The sequence below is a fragment of the Dermacentor variabilis genome, chromosome 2, assembly GCF_050947875.1.
Source record: "Dermacentor variabilis isolate Ectoservices chromosome 2, ASM5094787v1, whole genome shotgun sequence".
Lineage (NCBI taxonomy): Eukaryota > Metazoa > Arthropoda > Arachnida > Ixodida > Ixodidae > Dermacentor > Dermacentor variabilis.
Genome location: NC_134569.1, coordinates 256,421,230 through 256,447,669, shown reverse-complemented (window position 1 = coordinate 256,447,669; position 26,440 = coordinate 256,421,230). Strand labels below are relative to the sequence as shown.

Here is a 26,440-nt window from a genome sequence, read left to right as displayed (position 1 = left end):
TTTTCAGGCTCTTAATATTGTCGTCAATTTCGCCATCCCTGTCCCATAATTCGTTTTAGATTTCTTCCACATGAGCCCAGTTCCGCGTCCAGCTTTCCTCGCTTACTAAGTCAATACCGGCATGCAAAAGTTTATGCACATTGTCAGGCTTGAATGTTGCGCTATTTGTGCCACATTTACTTGGCGCCAGACTAGCTCTAGTGGATTGAATTTGCAGTGATACAGCAGCAACCTTAACTCTTTCGTTACTGCAAGAAAATGGTAGATTTTTGTAGGTCTAGGAAAAAATTATTTACTGCTATAAATAATATCCCAGCACAAATTGCAACATAGCATATTGTGCATAATGAAATGCTTTTCCAAAAACATACGCTGCCAAACAACAAAATTTATTAAGTAAAAGATAAAAATTCTAGAAAGCGCCATTTCTGCAGCCAGTTCATAAAAACAATAAAAAACATGATATCAACAATAACATTAATATCATAAAAATTCAGAAAATACATTTCAAAAAGAAATAACTCAGTAACAGTGTCTGAGAAAATAAATGCTCAGTACATCGCTGTTCTTCGGATAAACAAATGAAACTAAGACCAGTTCATCGCTCGTGCCATGCAGTGAAGCAGTTCCTGGATATTGTGAAGCACAGGTGCACTCCACACTTTTCCCACAAAACATCTGGTTTTTGTTCAACTTTGTGGTCCTTGTAACACATTTTGCAGTTGCACTTTTTCGGCTTCTTCTGAGGATGGTGTGATGAGAAGTCCAAGGAACGTACTTCGCCAGTTCATTTAGAGTCATGCACGTCTACCAGGACCGATTGCACTCAGCATAGCTGGGCAACTACAACATTATGCATTCGAACATATCTGTTTGCATTTTTGCTGGTGGTCTTTATCACCTCTGCAGAGAGGAAGAGTAAAAAGAAATCCCACGCTATTCTAAACTGTCTTGCACTGATCCATAGTGCTGGGCTGAGATGTGCTACGGGAGGCCTTTTTGGCGTGAATGGAAGTTTCTTTGCTACCGATGGCAGCACATCATAACCAAGCGAGGTATCTCTCAGATCGTGCAAAAGATCAGTAGATAAGCACGCACAAGGAAGAAGACCGCTCAAGGCTGTAAAAGAAACTCGCTGATGAACAGTTGCGGATGTCCCATGCTGACTCAAAACATCCTCGCCGTCGGAGCTGGAATCTGATTTGCTGTCATCTACGGAATCATAACTCGAGTCCTCATTGCTAAATTGAAGTCCGAGTGCAGCATAGTTTCGAGCACGACGCTTTTCTCGCGACGCAACAACGTGGGACGACGCCATGGGAGTGACTTTTGATAACTGTGCAGTGACACCGGCAGCGCCTCTTGCTGGGATTTTACGAGAGAAACGAAACCTAAACCATTGGAAACTCGTTGAAAATGCCAGGTTTGCACGTTGGACATGGCATGTGTGGAAAAAAGTATGTGGGTAAGACGGGAAGGTGCTTAAATGATCGTCTCATAACAATGTGTACAACACGGTACAGGGCCATCCAGGTATTCATTGCCGTGACCACGGGTGTAAGCCCTACTTTGAAAAAAGCTAAGTGCTGGCTAAACATTGTTCACAGATGACGCATGAAATCATTGAAGCAGATTTCATTAGGTAGTTTGATAGCTCGTGCGTCAGCTCTCCTTCGATTGCACTTTCATCTCGGGAAATGGCATATCTTGACGGGGTTTCAATGCCAAGCACTTCGTGTGCTCTGTAAGTACGCGGCTATCATTATCAGCATTGCCAATGATATTCCAGATTTTTTGCCGATCATTCACATATTGCGCATGGTAGCATCCTACAGATTTATTCCTTCATTGCTTCATTAACCCTTTCGCTGTCGGACCTTTCTGGTCGTGACGCACCCCCAGTGTCGGCTTGGTTTCAGGGAACGAGCATAACAGGGAATGAACATAACAATTTATTTTTGATTATGAGTGGTATACAAATAACATAGTCAATGCAATTTGCACATTTCAGTGTTCTGCAGCTGTTGTTAGTAAACATCATCATCAGCCTGACTATAACATCCGTTCAACATCCGAATCTGACAATGCGGAACTCACCTCTTCCTCGCATGAGACTCTGTCCGAGTCTGAATCTGAGCTCGGCTCGTATTCTGAATCGGAAGAGCCACAGCTCCAATGAGCAGACGAAGGTCTCGCGCGCTCAGCCATCCGAAAGTAACCGCGCGCAGGGAGGATGCGCTTTCAGTCACCTGCACAATGGAGAGGAATGGGACATTGTGTGATCAAGAAGACAGAGGGAGATGGGAAAAGGCTAAAACAAAGTTCGAAGGGCTTTACGTTTACTGCTGCAAGTCAGAAGCGAGGGTGTGGTGAGAGAGCGAAAGCAGCAATCGAGTCACTCTTTTCAGAGAGGCAACGGCGCGTGCCCCTGAACTTGTAATGCAGCAGACACACCAACAGAAGAAAAATAAAAACCTTCAAACCAGCAGAGGTGGCAGAACAACCCTTGAACCCATAACCACACGTGCGCGACGCATGATCCATCGAACGTGGAGCCACCGCGCCACTCAGCAAAGAGAGAGGGGCGAGTGGCAGTCGCACCATACTCTTGAATACATGTACTAACACAGGCCGGGGCGAAAATACGATCTTGTAGAAAGAGTCAACAGATGGCATGGCCAGTCCAGGAGCGCCAGCTTTGCGCTCAGGCACGAAATTTTGGACGTACGATAGAGAACATACCGGTACGTCAGTGACACTGTGGGGAGGAAGCGCGAAGACATACCGGTACGTCCGTGACAGTGAAAGGGTTAATAAACTGTTATAAAATAACTGTTATAAATAAAAAGTTGGCGCTGTGTGCATGTTGCTCTCTCGTGTCCTTGTCTTTATTTTGTGCTGTCCTTTTTCCAATGAATCACCAACAAGCCCAGGCTTCCACGCTAAATCTAGTGCAGATGCCTCTATAACAAACAGGCGGGTCACCAATAGAACGGGAGCACTTGGCAGCGCAAGTGCGACAAGTGCTAATGGTAGCATCGAACTCAACCCTCTCAACTTCCTTGACCTCATCTGCTCCGATCACTGAAGCGAATGTGGTAGCTTCCTTTGTTCACACCGGTACACCGGAATGCGTTCAACGAGAGCGACGACACCAGCAGTGGTGCCACGATTCCAGTGATTCCACGACGTGCAGTCACTGCAGGAGTTACTTGATAAGGTGGAAAACGTTGGTGTGGTGGGGGACCTTCCTGGTGAAGACCGTGTCAGATGCGTCATCGCATCCATCCTGGATGGGAGTTCCAAACTGTGGTACCGCTTCGTCAGGCCATTCGACATGGCGTTTGCCGAAGCCTTCAAGAAGGAGTATGCTTCTGTTGTCAAGAAGCTACGACTTAAAGAGAAGTTGGACCGGCGCACACCCCGAGGAGAAGTTAAAATAGTTCGTATATGGGGTGGCAGCCTACTGCGATATGATCGGCGAGGAAGTGCCCGAGTCAGTGAAGGTGGACCGAGTCCTGCGCCCAAATGCACCCTCAGCTGCAGGACTTCACAGCGGAGTCTACCTACCCATGCTTGAAGGCACTGGCAGCTGCGGCCAACAGCCTCATGGAGCGAGCACGGCGCCGACTAGGATATTGGTCTGTGCCACTCAAAATAAACCAAGTTGCGCATGACTTGGCATACTCAGCACACGGCATTCCTGACTCAATGGCAGCGCCTCAGTACACAGCAGCTTTCATCTCTGCACCGAACACACGAAATGCCACGTCCAGTTGGACGCCTGTATGCACGTGGCCTCTTCACCCTATGGCAGTGCAGTCTTCGTACCATCGGGACCAGTGGTCCATTGTTCAGGCTCAACCTATCAGCGTGCTAACATACTAACCACCAAAGGACGTCGACCCCAGCAGCACCAAACCAAAGTGTTTCCGATAATGTGTTAGTGTCGGCCACATTGCACACAAGTGCATGAGTGGACAGCACCAGGACCACGCCGTTTGCTTCCAGTGCGACCAGCCCGGGCACTTCCAGGCGCAGTGCTTGGGAAACGGGCACCAGTAGGTACTGGTCCAGCGGGTGCCTGCAACACCACTATGCAAATTGCATCTGCAGCCAGAAAGAAGGAGCCACTCCTGGACGTTCGAATAAGCAGTACGACATTCCGCACCCTGCTCGACATTGAGTCCAGCATGAGTCTCCTTGGTCTACTGGCCACCAGTGTGGCATGCTCTTTGGGAGCAAAGAAGAAATCCGAAACTCGAAAACTTTGCCTGGCATCAGGTTGTTATCAAAGCGCCACAGCCACCAAATGCAGAATAAAGTGGGATGGGAGCTCCCAGGTTCAAAAGCTTCTTTGGCTGTCTGACATGTGCCAGGACATTGTGCTTGGCAGGGATAGCCACTAGCATGTCCGTGCACATTCCTTTGGGAGGGTGGACTATAGGTATGGAGCCACAGCATGTTGTCCCATTTGCTAGACCTGACGGAAAGGTTGCCCCACATCTAATGGAGGATGCCAATTGCCTTGGAAAGCTGTTCAAGCAAGAGCCAGACACTGTGGCATGTAACAGTCGATAACTCAGGACAGCAGGCAGAAGAAGTGGACGAGTTCAGGGGTCTGCTGGGAGTGTATGAGGGGCTGTTCACAAGGTTGCCTGGTTGTACCATGCTCATTGAGCACTCTATTGACACCAGTGACAGCGCTTCAGTGTGTACAAAGCTGCACCCAGTCAATAAAAAAAAAATGCATCGTGGACGCCTGCTTAGATGAGATGTTGGATGCAGGTGCAGCATAAGTAGCTGCTACAAGTGCACCGGTCCTGGTGGGAAAGAGATTTGGAGGCTACTGCATGGCTATTGACTACAGACCCTTGATTTCTTGCACTAGAGTACCAGTGTACCCAATGCCTCACACTGATTGGCTGTTGGCTCAGCTAGGTAATGCCCAATGGTTTACAAGCTTTGACCTGTCTCAGGGGTTCTTCAAGTTTCATTGCGGGAACAAGATGTTGAAAAGATGGCATTCATGTGTCACGGGGGCACTTTTGAGTTCACAAGGATTTGTGAACTAAAATTCTCATAAAAGATTTGTGTGAGCCCCAAGCCACACCATTTGGTGTGGCTTGGGGCTCAGCCACATTTCAGACTTTAATGACAAGGTTCCCAATAGTGTAAACCATAAGTTTGCCGTGGCGTTTCTCAATGATGTCTTGGTGTACTCTCCAACTATAGAAGACCACCTGGTACATGTCCGCGAAGTCCTCGAGCGCGTCAAGGATGCGGGGCTTGCAATTGATCCCACCAAAGTACAACTGTGCACACAGTCCCTCACCTTTCTTAGTCACATCATTTCTTCAGGAGAGTGCCGACCAGAACCAGAGAAGGTGTGCACAGTGGCAGAGTACCTACGGCCATCGAACATCAAGCAACTGCAGGCATTTCTTGGCTTGGTCGGATATTATAGGAACTTTCTTTCGCAATTTTCCCTCACTGCTAGGCCATTGACCAAGTTGCTGAAGCGGCAACAGAAATGACAGTCAACGAGCATTGAAGAACGGGTATTTGCGACTCTCAGAGCAGTGCTGGCAAAGATGCAGTTCTGAGCTTGCCAGACCTAAACACACCATTTGTAATTGAAAAAGATCCCAGCAGCATCGGCATAGCAGCGGTGCTGCTACAACATCAGGATTTATTCAGGCCAGTTTCATTCATTAGCAGAAGCTTGTCAGATTCAGAGCATAATTACACAGTCCAGGAGTGGGTGTGCTTGGCCGTTGTATGGGCTGTGGAGGAATTCCGACCTTATTTGGAATTTATTGAATCTGAAGTGCACTACGATCACACGTTGGCGTGGATGTTCATGGCTGAGCAGGCATCTCCTCGTGTGCGGCAGTGGGTGCTCTCCTTTCAAGGGTTTCAGTGCAAAATTAAGCAGCACCGTCATGGGAAGGCCAACGTACCTGTTGATTCCCCAAGCAGGGCACCTGTTGAACAAGACCTCAAGACAGTCACTTAAAGCCTGCCTGAGAGACTTTTCCCACTTAACCTGGACACTTGCAAAGGCTCCGTCACATTTGACAACTGCCTGCTGGCCACCATTGAGGGCCTCAGTGTCATAAACAGTGTGGAGAAACTGGCACAGGAACAATATGATGCCCTTTTGGGCGATTTAACCAAACACCTGGCATCTACATTCCATCTCAAGTCATCAGGACTTCTGATGCATTGTCGTGGTGACCGTATGGTAGCATGGTTGCCCATTCACCTTCGCCCCTTGGCTGTGCAAATGGCCCACGACCACCCAACAAGCGCCCACGTAGGATTCTTTAGACGCTGCAGCACATCAGAGAGAAGTTTGTGAGGTTGGGTATCAGCAGCAACATATCCAAGTACGTACGTCTGTGGTTGTTCAGTCTGTCAGATGTCAAAAGCACAGCTTTGCAAACCCCAGGGACTTATGGCCAGTCAGTGGCCTGCAGCACCAATGAAACAACTAAGTGTTGATCTGATGGGGCCGTTACGGGGGCACAAGCACTTGCTAGTCTTTGTTGACAAATTCAGCAAATTCATTGAGCTCCTCCCTCTTTGTGCAGCAATGACACAAGCAAATCATCAGCCATGTGGAAAAGTTAATCTGCAGACATGGGCTACCTGCTGCAATTTTTAATGATAACAGGAAGCCCTTTGTTGGTAGGTTATGGAAGAACCTGCTTAGGCGACGGGGCATCTCAGAGTGCCACACGGGGCCCTACAGGCAAGCCAGGCAGATGGTTGAGCAGCACAATGGCACCGTGAAGCAGTGCCTTCATGCATACTGCACTGAGCACAAAAACTGGAACCAACACATTTCCAAGATTGCCTTTACAATGTGAACTGCAGTAAGTGCTGCCAGCAGATACACCCCAGCCCTCCTCTGCTATGGCCGAGAACTCCATGCCATGTGGCAGCCTGCTGAAAACAAGCAAGATGCCGAGCCTGCCGTGTAAGCTTCCCATGCATTCACAGCAGAACTTCAGTCCCATTTGGCAGAGATCATGGATGCCACAAGGCAGCATCAGCAACATGTTTGGCGTGCCCGGAAGCAATGCTACGACTGACGGCGCCGAGCCACGACATTGGAGAAAGGCAACCTTGTCCTGCGCTAAACCCACGTACTCAGCGATGCCGCAAGGGGCAGCTCATCAAAGTTGGCGCCAATGCGCAATGGTCCATTCCGCATCTGCGAGCTTGTTGGTGCAAACACCTTCAAGGTCGTCCACCCACAAACTGGGAATGCTTGTGGCGAGGCCCGTGCTAGCCAACTCGTTAAATACCATCTCCATGGTCAGCGGGGGCTTCACGTTTCAAGAGGGTAGGCAGGCTGTGAGGACATCCATCCATAGGGAACAGAGTATGTGGTGCCCCCTGGGTGTGGTTGCAGCCACGGACATCCATCCATAGGAGGGGGGAGAGGGGAGAGTATGTGGCGCACCCAGGTTGTGGTAGCGGAAGACGCAGGCTGCGATGGCATCCCTCCACAGAGTGTGTGTGTGTGTGTGTGTAGACGGTGGCGGGTGGTGGTGTGGAAGTTGTAAGGCACAGAAAGCGCGAGTTAGACCTAATAAACCTCACAATCTAATGCCAAGTCGGCATCTTCCATGGGATGTGAGCACTACTGGCATGCTGTTCCAACTCGACTTGCCACGGAAGCCAAGTGCATCGTATTTTTCTCCCAAATTCTGTAGAATTTTAACTGTTGTATGCTACTGGCGAATCAACATAGTAAATAATGAGCCTTGTTCCTAATCTTGGGACTGTCGTTGGTGAAAACAATTTGACATGACGAGTCATGAGTAATCACGATTCGGAACGGCAGGCAAGTTCCACTCTGCTTCGGGTAGCTCAGCGTGTGCCTCGTCGGATGGTGTAGTGATGGGATGGCGCCTGTTGTAGTGTTCCTTGAAACCCCATGCAGGAGGCAGCCGTGCGTCCCTGCGAGGAAGGCCGGGAGGAGCACCGCCGCGACTACCACCTGGGTGTGCTCAAACAGGTGCAGGCAGTGTTTGGGCACCTGGCAGCATCGCAGCTGCAGTACTATGTTCCACGTGGATTCTGGCGCCACTTCAAGCTGTGGGGTGAACCGGTGAACCTGCGGGAACAGCATGACGCGCTCGAGTTTTTCAACTCTCTGGTGGACTCGCTGGACGAGGCCCTTAAGGCGCTTGGTGCCCCCTGCCTGCTGGCCAAGGCCCTGGGGGGCACCTTTGCCGACCAGAAAATCTGTCGCGGCTGCCCACACCGGTACTCGCGAGAGGAGTCCTTCACCACCCTCAACATTGACATTCGCAACCACAGCAACCTGCTCGACTCGCTCGAACAGTATGTCAAGGGGGACCTCCTGGAAGGGGCCAATGCCTACCACTGCGACAAGTGCAACAAAAAGGTGGACACGGTCAAGCGGCTGTGCATCAAGCGCCTGCCCCCGATCCTGGCCATCCAGCTGAAGCGCTTCGACTATGACTGGGAGCGCGAGTGTGCCATCAAGTTCAACGACTACTTTGAGTTTCCCCGCGAGCTGGACATGGAGCCATACACGGTGCGGGGCCTGGCCCGACTCGAGGGGGAGCTCATGGACGAGGAGGCGGCTGAGAGTGAGCTGGGCACCACCCGCTACCGCCTGACGGGCATTGTGGTGCACAGCGGACAGGCCTCTGGGGGCCACTACTACTCCTACATCTACACCAGGTGAGCTCATCTTGTGACCTTCAATAGTATTAGAGAATCTTCAATGTTATGATGAAATTGCAATACTTGTATTTACTATACAAGTTTAATCATTCTATTTGCAAATTGATTATCTAGTATTTGTTTCTTATAATATTTCAAGTGTGGCCGGCTTGCAAAACCAGCATCTTAATTCGAGTCGACATTCATTTCACTACGGCGTGCACGTCCTAATTATGTTATTGCCAGTGGGCTAGTGAATCCATGACGACTTAGCTGGCAGGTTTGATGCCACAGTGCAGGCCATGGTGAAATCACGCTTCATCCTCAGACGTTTTCCGGTGTGTGTGTTTAACAGAGCACGGGCCTGAGTCGAAACAAAACTGCTGCTCACTGCAACCTTTCCAGATGAATCTGTTGTCACCACAGACGCAATCGCAGAGAGTAACCATGCAGTTCTGGAAAACACAGGTCACGCTCGGCTAAAGCTGCAGAAGTGCAAAGCGTCCTAGCCACATAGTACAGTAAAAAGGCGTGCTGACTGTCCTATCTAGCACTGCATTTGGCACAGCCAACTAAAGTATTTGACAAAAGGCTGCCTCCACTAACCTCCTCTCTTTCTTGTGGCTCTTGGAGGCACTGTCCTCGCTTTCTTTCCTCCCTAGTGGTTGGCGCCAAATGTGCTTGCTGCTCGCAGATAGGTGCCAAGAAATAACTGTGTTGAGAGCCCTTTCAGATATGCAAACAGCAGGAGGGCATGCTTTTGCCATTGTCTCCACTTGACACAGAGTGTGATGCATTATTCGATTGCGACTGTAGCTGGTAGACACATGGTCGGCCAATTCATGCCATGTGTGCAGTGCTAGCGGGTGGCAACGTGCTGTCCGAATGAAGAGGTGCAGCAACTGGCTTGTGATGAGGGTGGTGCTTGCCAGCAGCCTAAGCCTTGCATGCCGCCATCCTGGCTACTACGTTGTTGCTCATGACTTGCATAAAAATTGCAGTTGTTTTAAGCAGAGTTTCCAAACCCAACAGTGCTCTCTACGGTGTGCCCTGTCTTAGTTTACAGCACTGCAGCTACCAAATAGCAGTCTGTGGTAAGCACACCTGAAGTGCTTAATTGTAGCTGGAGATATCAGCCTGATCATAAGCATCATGCTGCAGCATGCCAGCTGAATCAGGCCAAGACACAGGCATGCCGTAACTTGCAGTTTGTGAACACATACAAGAAACGAAAACATGCACACCTAAGAAAAGCTATATGTCATTTTCGCTCAGTCATATTGTTACGTGGTAGTGACGGTGAAGAAAGTAGCAAAACTGTGAATGGCAAAACGCATTTTATTGCGTGAAGTTGTGCCCACAAAAGCAGGTTACAGTCAAAGCACAGCAATAGTGGCGAACGCGGTCGGCGATCGGTGAAATCTGATCTGCCGGTCAAGCTTGTTGGTTTTATACACGAGTTGTTGAAGGTTCCAGAGTAATCGGTAGTGCTCGCGTGTCTTCCAGAAAGTTCTACACAATTAGCATCGCACATGCAGTAAGATTACACAAGCTTTGGTGACAACAGAACCATCGATAACATTCTAGAAACTGCTGATACATGCAGGCACGTCCCGTAACATTTGTTATAAGTTATACGGTGAAAAGGGCTTACCCGAAAAGAATAAACAAGTACACATGTCAATATACTCAATGTCCACAAATGTGTGACAACCGTCTACAGTTTTTTATTTCAGTTTATTGTTAAGACATGTAACTTTAGTAGAAACATGCCGACATACCAAATCAGCCACTGCCATGATACTGGCTGGTAATTATTGTAGTGAACTTTCATGCATTTAAAAGCCACAAAATATCCCTCAAACTTCAGCAGGTGACAAGTGTGAGCACACAACAGCAGAAATGCATGCACAGTTCTATAAGCGAACTGACTAACAAAGAGAAAGCCCATTTTGCCTCGTGTGCATCGAAGTTGGCTGGTGACACCACTCTGAGTGCTAGACTCCACGCCACCTATGTCTTGCTCAACGTGGAATGCCTTACTGGGCGATTCAGCGCTCCTGTTTACCTTGCTCCTCTGTGGTTCTATTGCCGTTCCCATACTGATGGGTATGTGGACTGCGGCTCAGCTTCCGTCAGACATTAGCACCACTAGTACTTTTCACATCGCATATTTGCGGTGCTCGGCACGTTCGAAAGTTCCTCCAAGTTAACCGAGGCACTGCTAAATACATCCTAATTAATTAGTTTAATGCCATTTAGATAACACGTAGACTTTCCAGGACCAGAGTGCAAGTATAAGTTACTGTACTGTATTCTTGTGTAAATACTTTATTTTTCCATGAATTTGAGCCCCAATTTTTCGGGTGCTGCCAATGCTCAAGTAAAAACTAAATAAATGTGTATCTATTCTGAAAAGTCTACGTCCTTCCAACCATGTGTTGCGACCTTAGAAAACCTTCGTTCTTGCTTCGTTTTTCATCCAATTCATTGTTGCCGGAAGATACTAACCACAGAGCTGAAGCAACTAAAATGTGGTTCACTGTGAGCTCGCTGTTACAAGAAGCCATCCTTGGACATGGGCTCAAGCCTTGTGCCATATACGAGGGTGGGCAAAAAAAGAAAAGTAATATTTATTCGTGGAAACTGGAGCACAGTGTTGCAGTTGATGGTACCTGCATTTTAACTACCAAGAACGGTGAAAGCTTTCTGCGAAAGAATGTGTACAATACATGCGGTGTACGTACCATACACTGTACTGCTGTATAAGCATACTTTCGAAATTGAATATTAGATATTCCATTTCCTGATATAATTCTTTGGATGCTCACCAATTGATTAGAAATCGAGTATTTGCACACCCTTACTCATAGAGTTTCAATAAATAATAATAACCCACCATGGTTGCTATAGTGTTGAACTGCTAAGCACGAGGTCGCGGGATCAAATCCCGGCCAAGACAGCCGCATTTCAGTGGGTGCGAAATGCAGAAACACTCGTGTATTTAGACTTTGGTGCACTATGAAAAACCCCAGGGGGTCCAAATTTCCGGAGTCCCCCACCACAGCGTGCCTCATAATCAGAAAGTGGTTTTGGCACATAAAACCCCACAATTTAATAAATAAGAATAAAAAGATTAACATTTTTTCCAATTTTTCGTGTGCTTAGGATGAGTGTATTATAGGCATGCTAGGTTTTAATTACAATGACTAGAAACATTGCTTCCAGTGTCACTGATCTTCGGCTTTCCTATAGAGGCATCGTATAAAAAAATTTTCCCAAAATAGCCCAGCAACCTGAGCGTTGTAACCCACCCAGGAGATGTGTGTGTTAAGGCAACTCCACTGTATTCATTGGCTGTGAGGACCGCATGGTGTGACGCTGCACCACGTCCGCCTGTGCCTAGTTGTGCACTGCATGGTCAAATGGCTGTCCCACCACTGTTGAAATAAAGCTTGCCACTCGACACTGCTCAGTGCAGGACACTGTCAGGGCTCTGCTTGTCAAGGATGTCTCTTGGTGGTCTTTGCACTATTGCTAACCTTGACACCATGTACCAACAAGCCCACATCACAACCCCAATGTACTCTGCTTGTCTGAGACATACCTGCCCAAACCTGAAGGAATTCACAGTAGTGGACATTTGTGAAGGTTTTGACTGTCCTCAGTTGTAAATTGCGAGACATTTTTGTGCCGTGCAGACAGACACACACACAAAACTTTTTTTTTTCTAGGGAATAGAGAGGAGTTGAGAAAATGCTTTTTTTTTTTTTTTCAGCAGGCCTCGAGAAAGGAAAACTTTGATGACTAACCCTACCCTGTGAAACACGTGCAGGCCCGGCAACATGGGTGCCTATCGGTGGTACAAGTTTGACGATGGCGAAGTGTCCGAGTGCCGCATGGAGGAGGAAGAGGAGATGAAGAACCAATGCTTTGGGGGCGAGTACATGGGCGAGGTGTTTGACCACATGCTGAAGCGCATGTCCTACCGGCGACAGAAGCGCTGGTGGAATGCCTACATCCTGTTCTACCAGCGGGCACCCCTGGCTGATTCCATGGCGGCCCTCAGCATACAGCCCAAGGGTGAGTTGTGCAGCCACCTGTTGGCAGGGACGGCTGCTCTGTCGTTCAGCTTGCGAAGGTATTGCACGCTTGAGGTGCGTATGTCGTCATGTGACTGACACCTTCACACCGGAGTGCTTCCGCTATGTATGCACGAAGCTTTGCCCAAAATATGTCATATGAACAGCATGGAGCATGCAGTGTGCGCTTGTGCTCTGTTCACTTAGTACCCAGCAAAGATACTAATCGAAATCTTTTTTGGTCATTCTGTTAATTAGGCAGGTAAGCTACCATGGCTCTATAACTTCTATTTGAATTGTACTTATTGGTATCAATAGTATTGTGATGCAGGATTTGCCAAGGCCAAATTCAGACAGGACACAGCAAGATGATCAGAATTCTGATCACCTTGCTGTACATATCAGTTGTCCTTTAAAGGACAACTGACATGTACCCTGCAACAATGTAGATAATATACATAAAAGTGCTCGTTGCACAGAAAACATGAAATGTTATGAAGATTGGGCAAGCCACTGTTTTTACATTTCATGGCAGCAACTGCTTTCCTTGGCAGGGTTTGTAGCAAGCCACACTGAGAGTGTAGGTGGTCGGAATATTGGGGCTCTTGAATGAATGCAGCACAGTGCAGGATTCTTGAATCATGTTCCTAGTGCATCAGAACCAGGACTTGGATGGAAGATGCAAGGACCAATAATGTTGGACTACAAATGAAGTTTAGGGAACACGAGCAAGAACCATAGAACATGCTAGTGTTACACTTCGCATGATGACCTCTCATCCTCTTTCTGTGCAATGCCAATGATGGAGCACATGCAGACGCAACAGCAGGCCAGGAGATCTTGCTGACCACTGTCATGGTGCCTTTCTGATCACTCTCACGTCAACTGTGGGTAACACAGCACGAGGAAGACAAAATGCACAGGAGGAGTAGACGCACACAGCGTTCATGCGCATCTTGTTTTTCTCACAGCCATGAATGATCCAACCAATGAGCCCAGCCTTTCAAACTAGGTTTAAATCAGAAAGGGGTAAATGGGTTACACAAACAGCAATGAAGTGCCTCAGAAAGATTGACCAATGTTTCGTTAGGTGGACCTATCTTTGTCAAAGGTGGCCTAGTCATCCTCCGTGGGCTAGTTTTAAAAGGTTGGTAGGGTGACGTCACATCCAGTCATTGTTAACAGCAACTGGCTGTAACAGAAGAGACTGAAAAGAAAATGAGCGCTGCCATTTCGTGTTTCTAGGCATCGTTGTGAGAAGGACGGTGCTGAGGGGAAGAGAGCAGGGGAGTTTGGAAGTGGCACAAGAAAGACAAGACGGAGGGGGCCGATGTCGGGCGAGGGATAGGATGGAAAGCCTTCGAGAACTGGGCAGAAACCATGGAGGCCATAGGCAGCACGGTTTTTGTTATTGCAAGGAAAGAAATGGAGGACAGTATTTACAGCCAAACCCGATGCAATGAACCTCAACTTAACGAAATTCGTAATGTAACCAACCATATTCATTTCCTGATCTTATTGCCTTAAAGAATTGTGTATATTCTTCTTTTTTTTCCTTTTTAACCAAGTAATTTTCGACTAAGTAATTTTAATGTTTTTGCCCATTTCAAGCATGTACTTGGAGCTTGCGTGGCTAGTAAATATAGCAGACAACGATAAAACTGTTGGCCGAGGCAAAATTTATTTCAAGCGCTTATCCGCGTGAAGAGTTTAAGCACCCGCAACGGCATTAAAGCACATGCGTCGGGACACAGTAGGCAGGAAACACTGCTGTGTCATTGCTGAGACCGCAGGGCTTGCAGCAGCTCACAGCACTCGGAGAAACACAAGAGCTGACGATTCATTCAGTGCAAAGAGGATGATGTAGGGGGTAACAAGATAAAGCATGTGCGTGCGGTAAACCTCTTGACCAAAAATATGACAACCATAGTCATCACTCAAATGTACACTCTGAGTACTCTACATTCTGCACAACCACACCATACAAAATCAGACTTTTGCAACCACAAAATGCAAACCAAAGATGTAAAGTATCGGTTTTAGTCTACCACAGTGACCGAATGGAGGTCGTAAAGAGTTGAAGAATACGAGAAAGACAAAAATTGAGTTTGTAGTAATGATGTTCACAGTGCGACTTGCACAGATCGAGTCTGAAAAATTTAAGAAACTCTTGTTTGGCATTCAAAATATCGATCGCCGTTTTACATTGACTTTATGGGGCAGCCCTAATAATGAAGCTTGCGCAAACTATTGGTCGGCGATGATGATTGCAAGGCCACTGAACAATTTTTCCCTTTATTGTTTTCATAAATGTCAGAGGTTTCTTTTTAATTTTCTTTTTTCTCGCCAAGTTGTGTAGCATAAGGTGCCAAATTTGTTTCCTTGGCCTCTTCAACGCCTGCTTGTGGAGTCAAGAGTTTATTGCTGCGATGGGCTTCTGTTAGGGCACATACACACGAGCGGAATAACAAGCGTGGTGCGCTGCTGGCAGAAAAATGCAGCTGCAGCAAAGCAGCCACACCGACTCGCTGCGAGCCACTGCAGCAGTCACATGTGACAGCATGAAAATCTCACCTCCTCTCTTACACTGCATGTAAATGTGAGATGGTGCGTGCTTTTTCCTTCATTTGCTGACAGATCTGCGCACTGTTTACGGTCCCGGACCGATCCCTCCCAGGGCAAGAAAAAGCTGCCTTGTGGCTTCTTGCGCAGTGCACAATTAGCCGGATCATGTATATAATTTGATGGATTTGCCATTTGAGGAGATGTAATGTGTGCGTGGCATTGTCTTTTTCTTGGATGTGTAGTCCTAGGATGTGGAGCTTTTGAATCCGTGGTATGATCCTCCTCTCCAGTCAGACAGTGATTGAAGGAGAATGCTCTGTCTGACACTTGGTGTGGCGCACTGTGAGGATTTAGATTTTTCGGCAGAGCATGTGAGCCCATCCTGTAGTGTGTAGTTTTTCACCGCGTTCACTGCCTCCTGAAGCACATCCTGAATGTGGGCATCTGAGCTGTGTGTTACCCAGAGCGTCACATCATCAGCATACAATGTGGGGATCATGTTCGGGATTCATACCAAGAGCAGCGGGAGCTGGGTATGGCAATGTTAAACAGCATAGGGGATACGACAGAGCCTTGTGGGAGTTCTCCTATCCCTATGGCAGTTGTCCAGTCCATTGGGAAAGCCTTGATGCACATCTGGCCAATCAGTCTGTGCTGGTTTTCAGTGAACCTTCGTGATTCCAATTTGGGTCACTGAGTATGTGGCAGCAGGTATGTGCAACTCTACAGCATGAAAAAAAAAGATCTTTAATTTTCTCCAATGCTAGGCAGAGCCGAACTCGCGTCACACGGCTTCCTCCAGTACAGCAACCCGATGCATTAGTGGGCTGCACGACAAAAGCCCCTCGCCAACTTGGGTCACTGTGTATGTGCCACTGAGTGTGCAGCAAACGAGTGAACAATTCTCAGCACTGCACGCACCGGTGTGCCACGCTTCTAATCCCGGGCACCACGCACAGAGTTCTTGGCAGCACCCATTGATGCCGCAGCGTGTTTAGAAAGAAGCGTGAGAGTGAAGCCCGGCTGCCGCATGGCACGTTTCTCAGCATGCGCACACACTGGTGCACCATGCATTTTGGAGGCCATGCGCAGGCTTTGCGGTGGCAGTGCTAAAAGCGCAAAAAAGAAAGGAGTCCCGCTGCAGTAAACGCTTCATGCATAACTCGTTTGAACTATATATAGATTATATATATAGATTCACTATATAGATTCAATGCTTAATGCAATATCGCTGACAGTCACTGTGTGATGAGTTATGCAATATTTTTTTTTTCTTGAATGAGTTTACTTTTTTTTTTATCAGTTATCACTTGGTTGTAAACGTTACTGATAACCTGACATCAGATAAGCACATTGAAGGCTTATAGTGCTTTCGTGCCTAGCATCACATTGTAATGTGTGCCAGAGCGGCTGTGCTGTTTAAGCGTTTTGAGCTGACAAAATGTCTGGAGCCTTCTGTATGAGAATCATCTTCTGTCAAGCAACCAACCATTGATAGCGTTCATGATAAGGAATCCTGGGGACACCAAGAATTGCATGTGGGATCCCAGCCTTGAGTCTTTCTGTGCTGCTTACCGGTTTGGTTGGGAATGTAAACTGCTTGGGTCCGTGCAGTGGCTGCTGTGCCCCCCCGAATGCCAGCGGCCATTGAGCACAGTGTGTGGCGACAGAACATCAAGTTCCTGCACACCCGCAACCAGTTCAGCCCTGAGTACTTCCAGTTCACCAAGAAGCTGGTCAGCTGCAACACGCCCTTTGTCACACTGGCGCCCGACCAGGACAGGCTGGTTAGTGTCACCTGACTTGCATTGGCTGAGGTGTCTTATCTTGAAAGCTGGTCTAGTGCATTACCTGTGTGCAAGGTGCCGCACCTGTTTACAAGTGGGCTTGCTATTGAGTGCATACGCATTGCATGGTATCTTTATGATTTTGTGGGCTTTCTTTTTTCGTCAGCACCACACAAGACCTGTGTTGGATTAGATTGTGTGATCGGTCATTTTTTGACATTGTCATCAACTTTTGCATTTATGCCTCAGTGATAAGCTAAGTTAATTAAAGCCTTTCTCATTAAACCTAATTAACTTATTTTTGCAAAATAAAAAAATACTCATTGCTAGCATGATGAACGTCCATCAACATACAGTGATGGCTATTTTCGTAAGGCCCTCCATTATTTTTTCATTCTTGGCAACACTTAGTTGGAACAGCCAGTACAGTAAAATTTGGATGATACGTTTCCATTACGTACATTTACCCAGCACCAACGTTAGCAATCGAGAACACAAAAAATGACCCAAATGAGTTATGCTAATTTTTTACCGCTTCATATGTTCCCGGAAAACACAATTTTCCACCACGAACGATCAGTATGTTGCCAAACTACAGTCGTACGATAATGTTCAGTACATCACCAAACCGCAATCATATGATACATGTTCCTGCCACTAGATCCCATGTAAACGAGAAAATGCATGAGGCGCGCACGGTCCAGAACAGTATATATGTTGCGCGCTGCAGCAGCTTCACTGCAATACTCGCTCGACCGTCTTGCGCAAGAACGCCTGCGCGCACTCAGTTTCTCATTTTGGTACCAGCAAATCTCTGCCCGGGTCGTCGTACGCCGCATTCACAGCTATCGCCACCAAATGTACTGCGATAAGCATCTTCGCCTATCTGTTTCGCAGAGCGTGGTGCATAGTGCCATCGGTAGTGTGCTGCACGCTTCTAGTTGGTGATAATCCAAATTCGCCACCGTTCCCTGCTGCAGACTGCAATCATATAAGTTTCCCGGCCACTAGATCCCATGTGCGCAAGAAAAGGCGCGTGACATGTGCGGATTGACTACACTATATAGCTGCCCGTCTCACGTGAAATCGACGGTGCGCACAGTTTCATATTCCAGTACCAGCAAATTTCTGCCCGAGTCGTCGCACGCCGCATTCACAGCTATCGCCACCAAAGTACTGCGATAAGCATCTTCGCCTATCTGTTTCGCAGAGCGTGGTGCATAGTGCCATCGGTAGTGTGCTGCACGCTTCTAGTTGGTGATAATCCAAATTCGCCACCGTTCCCTGCTGCAGACTGCAATCATATAAGTTTCCCGGCCACTAGATCCCATGTGCGCAAGAAAAGGCGCGTGGCATGTGCGGATTGACTACACTATATAGCTGCCCGTCTCACGTGAAATCGACGGTGCGCACAGTTTCATATTCCAGTACCAGCAAATTTCTGCCCGGGTCGTCACATGCCGCATTCGCAGCTATCACTGCCAGTCGTATTGCGATAAGCGTCTCCACCTATCTGTCTCGCAGCGCGTGGTGCCGTCGGAAGCACAGCACACGCTTTTAATAGGTGATAACCGAAACACTCTGCCATTCCCTGCTGCAGACTGCGATTTCCGGCAGCTAGATTCGATGTGAACAAGAAAAGGCGCGTGGCACGTGCAGATCGACTACACTACAGTGGAACCCCACTGTTACGTTCCTCACTGCTGCATTTTCCCGGCTCCTACGTCGTTTTCATTCGGTCCCGGCATAGCTTCCATAGCATCCAATGTATAAGAAACTCCGCTGTTACGTAGTAGCTGTGAAAACGTTCCCACATGATACGTCGCAACTTAGCACCCCGAACCCGCCTGGGCTAAAGTAGGCAACGCGCTCGAACCGCCATTTTGGCTTTTGACGAGTTTTGGCCGGGCTTGGCTATGGAACTGGCTGCAAGAAGCAGCACGCCAGTTGCCACCACTAGGTGGCCATTCGTAAAAAAATGCTCTCACTATCATAACTGTAATTACGGTCACCGCATGGTTGTTGGACGGGTCGACTCACGGAGGAAGGAAACCCGGGAGAGGCCCTGACGTCACTCTTTGTGAAGCTAAAGTGAAGCTGGAAGTTGGCATTGCTCATGGCGTTGCTCCGCCTATCGGGCCAGCTCTCCTCTCTTGTTTACATTTCTCACGAAACCACGCCGCGCTGCGCGCAACCGGGCTGCTCGGACGCGCGCGCTCCGCAGCAATACTAAACAATCGTTAGCATGTTAGCATGATTACGCCAAATAGGGCAAAATTTCTCGCGGATATTCCTTCGTCCGTTGCCATTGCCGTGGCGTGGTGACTACGAGGAGCACGAGCCGCATGATGCCGGGGAGTTGCAAATCCTAGCTTTGGAGAAGCCGTCGCGGCTCTGGACCTCCTCCGCAGGTACGTCGCACCTCACAGCGACGCTGTGGGGATGCGCGACTCTCGCGCGTCCCCTGATATGTTTTTTCCCGCATGGCGCGTCTCCTATAATCCGGCTTCGCCGCGTGGCCTGCGTGATGCCCGCGGCGGTCGATGTGGTTGGGGCGCAGTGCGAGAGATGGCGCGAGTGTTGCGTTGCTAACGCCGCCTCACGGCAGGGTTACTTGGGGGCGCAGGGGAGGTCGGGCTGTCTTTTTCCCGGCGGGTCGGGGAACAGCGTGGACGTCCCGCGCGCCGCCGACCCATGCTTCTGCGAGACCGCCTCGCGTGGCCGCCTTGGAACGCGCCACCGTCCGCGTGACAGTACACGCGAACGACCAGGCGTTGGGATCCAGCATGGGGCGAACATATTCGCTCGCTATCAGGTCGCGGTAAGTCAGACTTCTAGATTTGTCGCGCGCCCATCGGCATGTTTTGTGGATAGCAACTCGGCTAGCAGGCATTGATCTATGAAAGGTGCAATAAATGCCCTTGTGATTGTTTGCACTACTGTGTTGTCGTTCCTTTGTCCCAAGAGTACGGGAGGAGAACTCCACAACGCTGACAGCAATGCGGCCTTCCAGGCTATTGAGAAACGTATGGTGATTTCTAGCGAGCGAAAGAAACGACAAGCCACCATTCTAGACTTTTTTAAGGGGGGACGCGGGGATCAGATCGCGAAAATCGCAAGAAAGATCGATTTTTGGCAACTACGCGTTTTGGTATCTGCAATGCCTAATCTACATTGTATTAAAATGGTTTAACTGAAAACGCACTAAAAGTGCCCGAAAAAAATTAATTTATGAGTTCGTAGGGCGAGAAAACAGCTTTAAATCGCGTAAAATCACCGCAGTTCGCGGAGCCCTAACTCGTCTTTCCCGCCACCGAATGCCGCCATCTTGGTATCGTTCGAAAGGTCGAAGTTTCGCCATTCCCTTTCTGAATTCTTCGGTCGTCGCCATCTTGTAACAAACACAAAAGAAGCGCGGGTCTGCTAGAGGCGGTCACACGGGCCCTGCGATGAAAGCGGGCCTCCGATTGGTTGCCGTACTGAAAGGCGTCTCGCCATTGGTTGCTGCTGCAGCAGCAGGCAAGCTGGCAACCACAGCGGACCGCAGTTGTCTGCTTTGAAAACCACGCCGGCGTGTTTCTTCGTTTGACACTCGCAGAATTCGGATTTGTGAAAGCTCCCAGGTCAGTGATGGATCGTCGCTCGTTCGAAAAGAACTTTTAAATGAAGCATGCCTTCGGAAAACGGAAGCGCAAGCCTCCTACGGCGAGAAAAAGACGGCGGCCAGCGGGAGAAGCGCAGAACCTGACTGAACACGCGGATAACGTGCCGCGTTATCTTGCACCGTGCGATTCCAGCAGCGAAGCCGACAATCGCCCTGTGACATCGACACTGATAACCAAGCCACCGGAAGACGTGCCAACGGAGACTCTCGCACCTGTGCGTACGGCCGCGCGAGTCAGCAACCGAGATCGCGTTGTTGGAGGCGACGCGGGTCGAAGGTCTCCATCGCCGACAGAGACGGTGTGCGTTTCCAATGCATCGTGCGACAGGGACTCACAGCCTGCGAGTGAGCCCCAACCGTCGATGAGCTACGTACTGTATGGTGACTCAAGGCTCACCAGACGAATCGTCGCACGATTCAGACGCGCCTCGAGCCGCGTTTTGTGCCAGCGGTGACTGCAGAAGCGCAGGCATGCAGCGTTCGCGACTCCCTTCGCGCAGTGTCCGCGACTGAGCGGAAGCAGCAGTTCCAAGAACAAATTTCGGCCCCTTGTGACTGTGAGTTCATTATTATGCCTGTTTCCGCGATGAACTCTTTGCTCGCTAATACTCTGTGCCCGAGATGCCAACAGTGTTCTGTGGGTGTGCACTGCGATACCAGGCTCGGTCTGGCAGTGAAAATGGTGGTCATGCACTACTCCAGATGGCACAAGAAAAGGATAAAGAACGCCTGAAGAAGGCATCCAAAGCCCAACAAACAATGAGGCAAAGGTGTAAGAAGATGCCTGACAGCAATGATTCAAAATATTGCAGCCCTGGTGCTTTTGAATAAATTTGCAGTGCTGTTAAAACTTTGCAGCCAGTTTTCTCAATTGCATTTTTTTTTTTGTCAATCACCTTGCTCGTGGAAAGCGTAGCACAAGAATGGCTGGACAGATTTTGGCCCAGTTTGTTTTGCTGTGATCCACAAGCTGTGCTGTACTTAAAGACAGTCTTGAAATGTTTCTTTATCTTTCCATTATTTAATTATTTCACAATTACTACATGGCTCCATGCAGTGAAGCACAGTCATGTGCATGTTATGTTGTGCAAAAGATTATTAGCGCTTTAAAAAAAAAATCGAACAGTGTCTTGATGTAGATTAGACATCTGTGCAAACATACAAAGTATTCCCTGCTCCCTATCATGTTTCGTTACTGTGCCAGGCTTTCCACAAGCAAGGAACTTATAAATTCTTATAAAACAAAAACTAATTAAGTTATCCTAATGAAATTTTAGATTTGTCTTTTTATTGCAATGTGCAGTGTGTGTGCCAAATTTCAGCCCTTTCTGTCAAGAAACAAAAAAGTTAATTCTGATCCCCTCCTCCCCCCTTAAGTCCTTAGCACACTCTGTGGAAATGAATTGTCTATAGTTGAAGCTGCGCTTTTTTCATTCATTTTCGGAGCTTTCCTCACTGTTGCGTTTTCCCGGCTGTTACGTTTCTTTTTTCCTCTGTCCAGTGAAAAACTTGTGAATGGGGTTCCACTGTATACAGCCACCCATCTCACGTGAGAGCGACGGTGCACACAGTTTCATATTCCGATACCAGCAAATTTCTGCCCGGGTCGTCGCATGCCGCATTCACAGCTATCGCCACCAAACGTACTGCGATAAGCATCTTCACCTATTTGTTTTACAGCGCGTAGTGGCATTGGTAGCATACTGCATGCTTTTAGTTGGTGATAATCCAAATGCAGCACGGTTCCCTGCTGCAGGCGGCGCCATGTGGGCGTTTCGCTTCGGCGGAATCAGGCATTCCCCACCAGCTCAATTTAATCACGGATTCCCGGTGCCCTCTTAAAACACCACGCAATCGGAAAACAACAAAACGCATCTCGGTCGTTGGAACACCACCAGCTGAACGCGCGTCAGCGTCTCGTGCTGCAAGGATCTGTGCGACACTTTGCATTAGGTAGATGCCAACAATAGTTGAGTCTGTCAAATTTTTTGAGTTACTTCAGAGCGTACATTTTCCTGGTTAGTACGTTTTTGCTCTTGGTTTTTTCCAAAACATTTGAATGAGGTTCTACTGTTTTTGGTACCGTATTTTTTTTTCTCTCTTTGTAATGTACAGTTTCACTGATTTTATATCCAAGCTTTTTTATTGACTTGCAATATCACTTAAGACAACATAGTAAAGACAAAATAATATTATGCTTTGACTTCAACCTTTTATCAATTTACTGGAACTGTTTTATTTACAGTCCTGCAACTACAGATAACGCAAATCTTATGTTTGACATTATTGTCTGTCAATAAACCAACACACATGAGCAATAATTCAATTTTGTGGAGTTGTCTCTTGTTGATTACAGTATACAGTGATGATTCTCTCATAACTTTTTATTATTTGCACTTGTCAGTTATGCACCATCAGAGGATTACACATGCGCTGACAACGGCAGTACTTTCAGCTATCTCAATAACTTGGAAGGCAATCTGTTAATGCTTTGAAATAATGTAAATAAATCTGTTAATAGAACACCTACCCTTGCTCACGTAGAGAGTATGCGATGGCACTGTTGACTGTGGCGATGGCCGATTGAGGTTACGGACGAAGGAGTTTGCAATTTAATTTCTCATTATGCTGCACAGTTATGAAGTGCACCTTTCACGAGAAAGTTCCTCTTACATCAGAAAAACTCGCAGCGCAAACCCACAACCATTTCAAACCATGTGAATTTCTAAAACACTGGTCTAGTGGCATAATTATTGCCCACTGTGCATTGAATTGCTACATGTATTGAGCGTTGAAACACTGCTACTGGCATTTTTATTTATGTATTTATTTTTATATATATATAATGCTTTTGCCTTTCCTATACATCCTCCCTTAACGCAATTGCCTCTAGGGGCCCGTAAGGTATCTTTAAATATATTTTTAAAAACACACCCACTGCTTAGGATTAGAAGTTGGCAAGCACTTTAAGAGCACTTCAAGCCTTTGACAATGGCACTTCTCTTCGTCAGGGCGGCCACTGTTTTCCGTGGCAGTGTTTTTGTGTATGTGCAGCTCACTCACCCCCCCCCCCCCCAACCCTCAATGGAGCAGGAGGATAAGTTGGAGAAAAGGGGGGAGGGGGCGAATGGGCGCATCTTGATTTCATATATGTAGCGCATAAAAAAAAATGATATTGAGATGTACTCTTTTTTGTCCTAGTTTTTTTATGTGCTACATATAGGGAGTTTAGGCAACAGTCAGGGACACTGCAGCTGGTTTAGAGACCTGGCTGATAGGAACGGTTCAAGACAGCACGCATGTGCTCACCATTGGCCCATCTTCCAGGAAGTGCGAAAATATGCTGTTTGAATGCGTGAAACTAAAGGGAAACGTTCCAGCTCAAAGTTTTGACAAACTGGCCAACAATGTTATTGGCATCAGGTCTCGCTGACACCTGTAGACATACAGCTGCTTTAAACTTCATATCCTACAGTCTCACTTTCATTCACCCAGGGGCAGAAAATACAGACTCGTGTCTCATCTGCAAGTTCATAAACTGCAACCAACGCGCATAAATGTTTCAAAGGGAGCTCCATTTGTTACAGTAATGGCACAAATATACCTTATTTACTCGCATAAAGATAGCACGTTTTTGTCAGAAAAATTGACACAAAATCAGGGGTGCGATCACTATGCGGATTAAATTTCCCGCGAAAAGAAAAAAAAAATTTTCGTCCCGCGTTTGCTGCGGGACACCAAAACAAAAATGGAGGCCGGCGGAGCAAGCCGAACTCACCTAATGCGATTTTTTTTCTTCTCGTGAGTACATTACGTGAATTGAAACAGTTTTATTCCGTATCGGTAATGAATAATATCGTTAATATCAGCAAGTTTGTGGCAATAACATAGCCATGTCCACTTTGAGGGGACAGAAACAGATGGGCGCGCTTAGCTGCCAGTGACATGGAAACACATGGCGGGCATGCTGCGGAAACTGTGACATCTGTCTTCACTACTATGCTAATAAGGCACGTTTCTGCTAAGGGTGGGTGAATATCTTAGCTGTGTTACAAGCATCGGCGTATGAATAGGGTACACTTTTAACGTATCAGTGTAAATGTGGCTAATATCGCTGCCGCTCGCAATTTGTTGCGTGCGCACGAGTGCAGATGAGAAGAATCGAAAGGGGCCTTTTTCGTTGTTGTTGACCACATTTATTATAAAGCCTACACATAATGAAGGCAAGTTTGGTTGCAGCTTTTTTTTAGTCATGGAAGTGACGGAAAGTGACGAAAGTAATGAAGTGAGACATCTACTTAAGTATGTTCGGTGCATGCAGACCGCTTGGTTTGTCTTGAAGAGTTGTTCACGTAGCATTCGACAGATGGTAAGCGCGATATATTAGCTAGACTTGGCACACGACATATCGCTGCAGCAAGTTCGGGGTGCAATCGTTACACAGGAAATAAAAAAATCAAATTTTGACGAAAAAATTCAGGGGTGCGATCATTATGCGAGTAAATACGGTAACTAGCTGCCCTCTGTTACAGCAGGGTAGACCAGAGCTGTTCGTATCCCCGCTCTCAATTTCATGAACCACTAAATTTCTTTTTTTTTTTGGGGGGGGGGGAACAAGGGGAGAGTGCGTGGTCTTCACAAGCCATGTTCTACAAATCTACCTTTCCCCCAGTTCAAATTCATTGCTTCATCTATTTAATATTTGGTTAATGTTGTTTCTTTCTCCCTCAGCTCGAAAAGATATGCATTCATAATTTCACTCCCAACTGAACATGTCTCTATAAAACTCAGTTTCTTCTACTGATTGTTATTTTCTCCTTCCTTTTAATTTCTCTCAGTTTTTTTTTTTTTTTTCGATGTGTTCGAACAGCATATTTCCTCGTAGGACGGACTTGTGGTATTCTCAGTGCATGCTTGCAAGTTGTGAACCTTGTCAGTCAGGCTTCTTTCTAAAGCAGCAGCAGCTCCCTTCTATAAGAACCAAACGCCACCTCATTTCTTTTTCTCTTCCTCTTTCCTTTTGTGTAGGTTGCAGGGCAGTGGGCCCGAGCGGGCACAGATCGGCGGGCTCATCATTGCTTTAATTGCCGCGTCTGCTTACATAGCGTTGATGTGCACTTTCACGGATAGAAAATCGGCTTCCATTCAGTGCCTCTCAACGCGATACTATGTAGTATGGCGCCACGCTCACGGTGCATGTGCTCTGATATCGCATGCCGGACGACCACCAAGGGTTCGAACACTCCGAGCCACCACTCCGGCCCGCTCCATGTGCCAGACGGGTCGCTGCACACGCACCCTCCCGCCGCCGGTCTCGGCTAGGGCAAGGGAGACTGGAAAGAGCATTCCTTTAGCTGGGACCCGATACAACAAGTTTAAACAACATGTCTGAATCTAAATCTAATTGTAACACAATACGGGGCCAAATGGTCGCCGGTGGCTGCTAACGGCGCACCGTGACTGAGAGAACGAAGAACCCAGCTAATAGAGGCTACCTATCCTTCAGCCAACGCCTGCCATTGTGCACCCCCACAGCAGAGAAAATGGAAACAGGAAGAAACAGGAGGACAGACGGGGGCACGACTGGACAGCGCTGCATTGGAGCACTTAGACGGCTGAAGAGTGTGTGCACC

The 26,440-nt window shown here is 47.7% G+C and overlaps 1 protein-coding gene across 14 annotated transcripts in view; it reads left to right on the top strand.

The window, feature by feature from the left end:
• Window positions 1-26,440, top strand: part of faf (ubiquitin carboxyl-terminal hydrolase-like faf) — an 819,194-nt gene that overhangs the window by 690,110 nt on the left and 102,644 nt on the right. For all 14 annotated transcript variants that reach the window (XM_075682882.1, XM_075682878.1, XM_075682872.1 and 11 more), the window contains 3 exons: window positions 7,958-8,727; window positions 12,545-12,792; window positions 16,971-17,143. In XM_075682882.1, coding sequence (XP_075538997.1) covers window positions 7,958-8,727; window positions 12,545-12,792; window positions 16,971-17,143 — 1,191 coding nt within the window. The remainder of the gene's footprint in view (window positions 1-7,957; window positions 8,728-12,544; window positions 12,793-16,970; window positions 17,144-26,440) is intronic.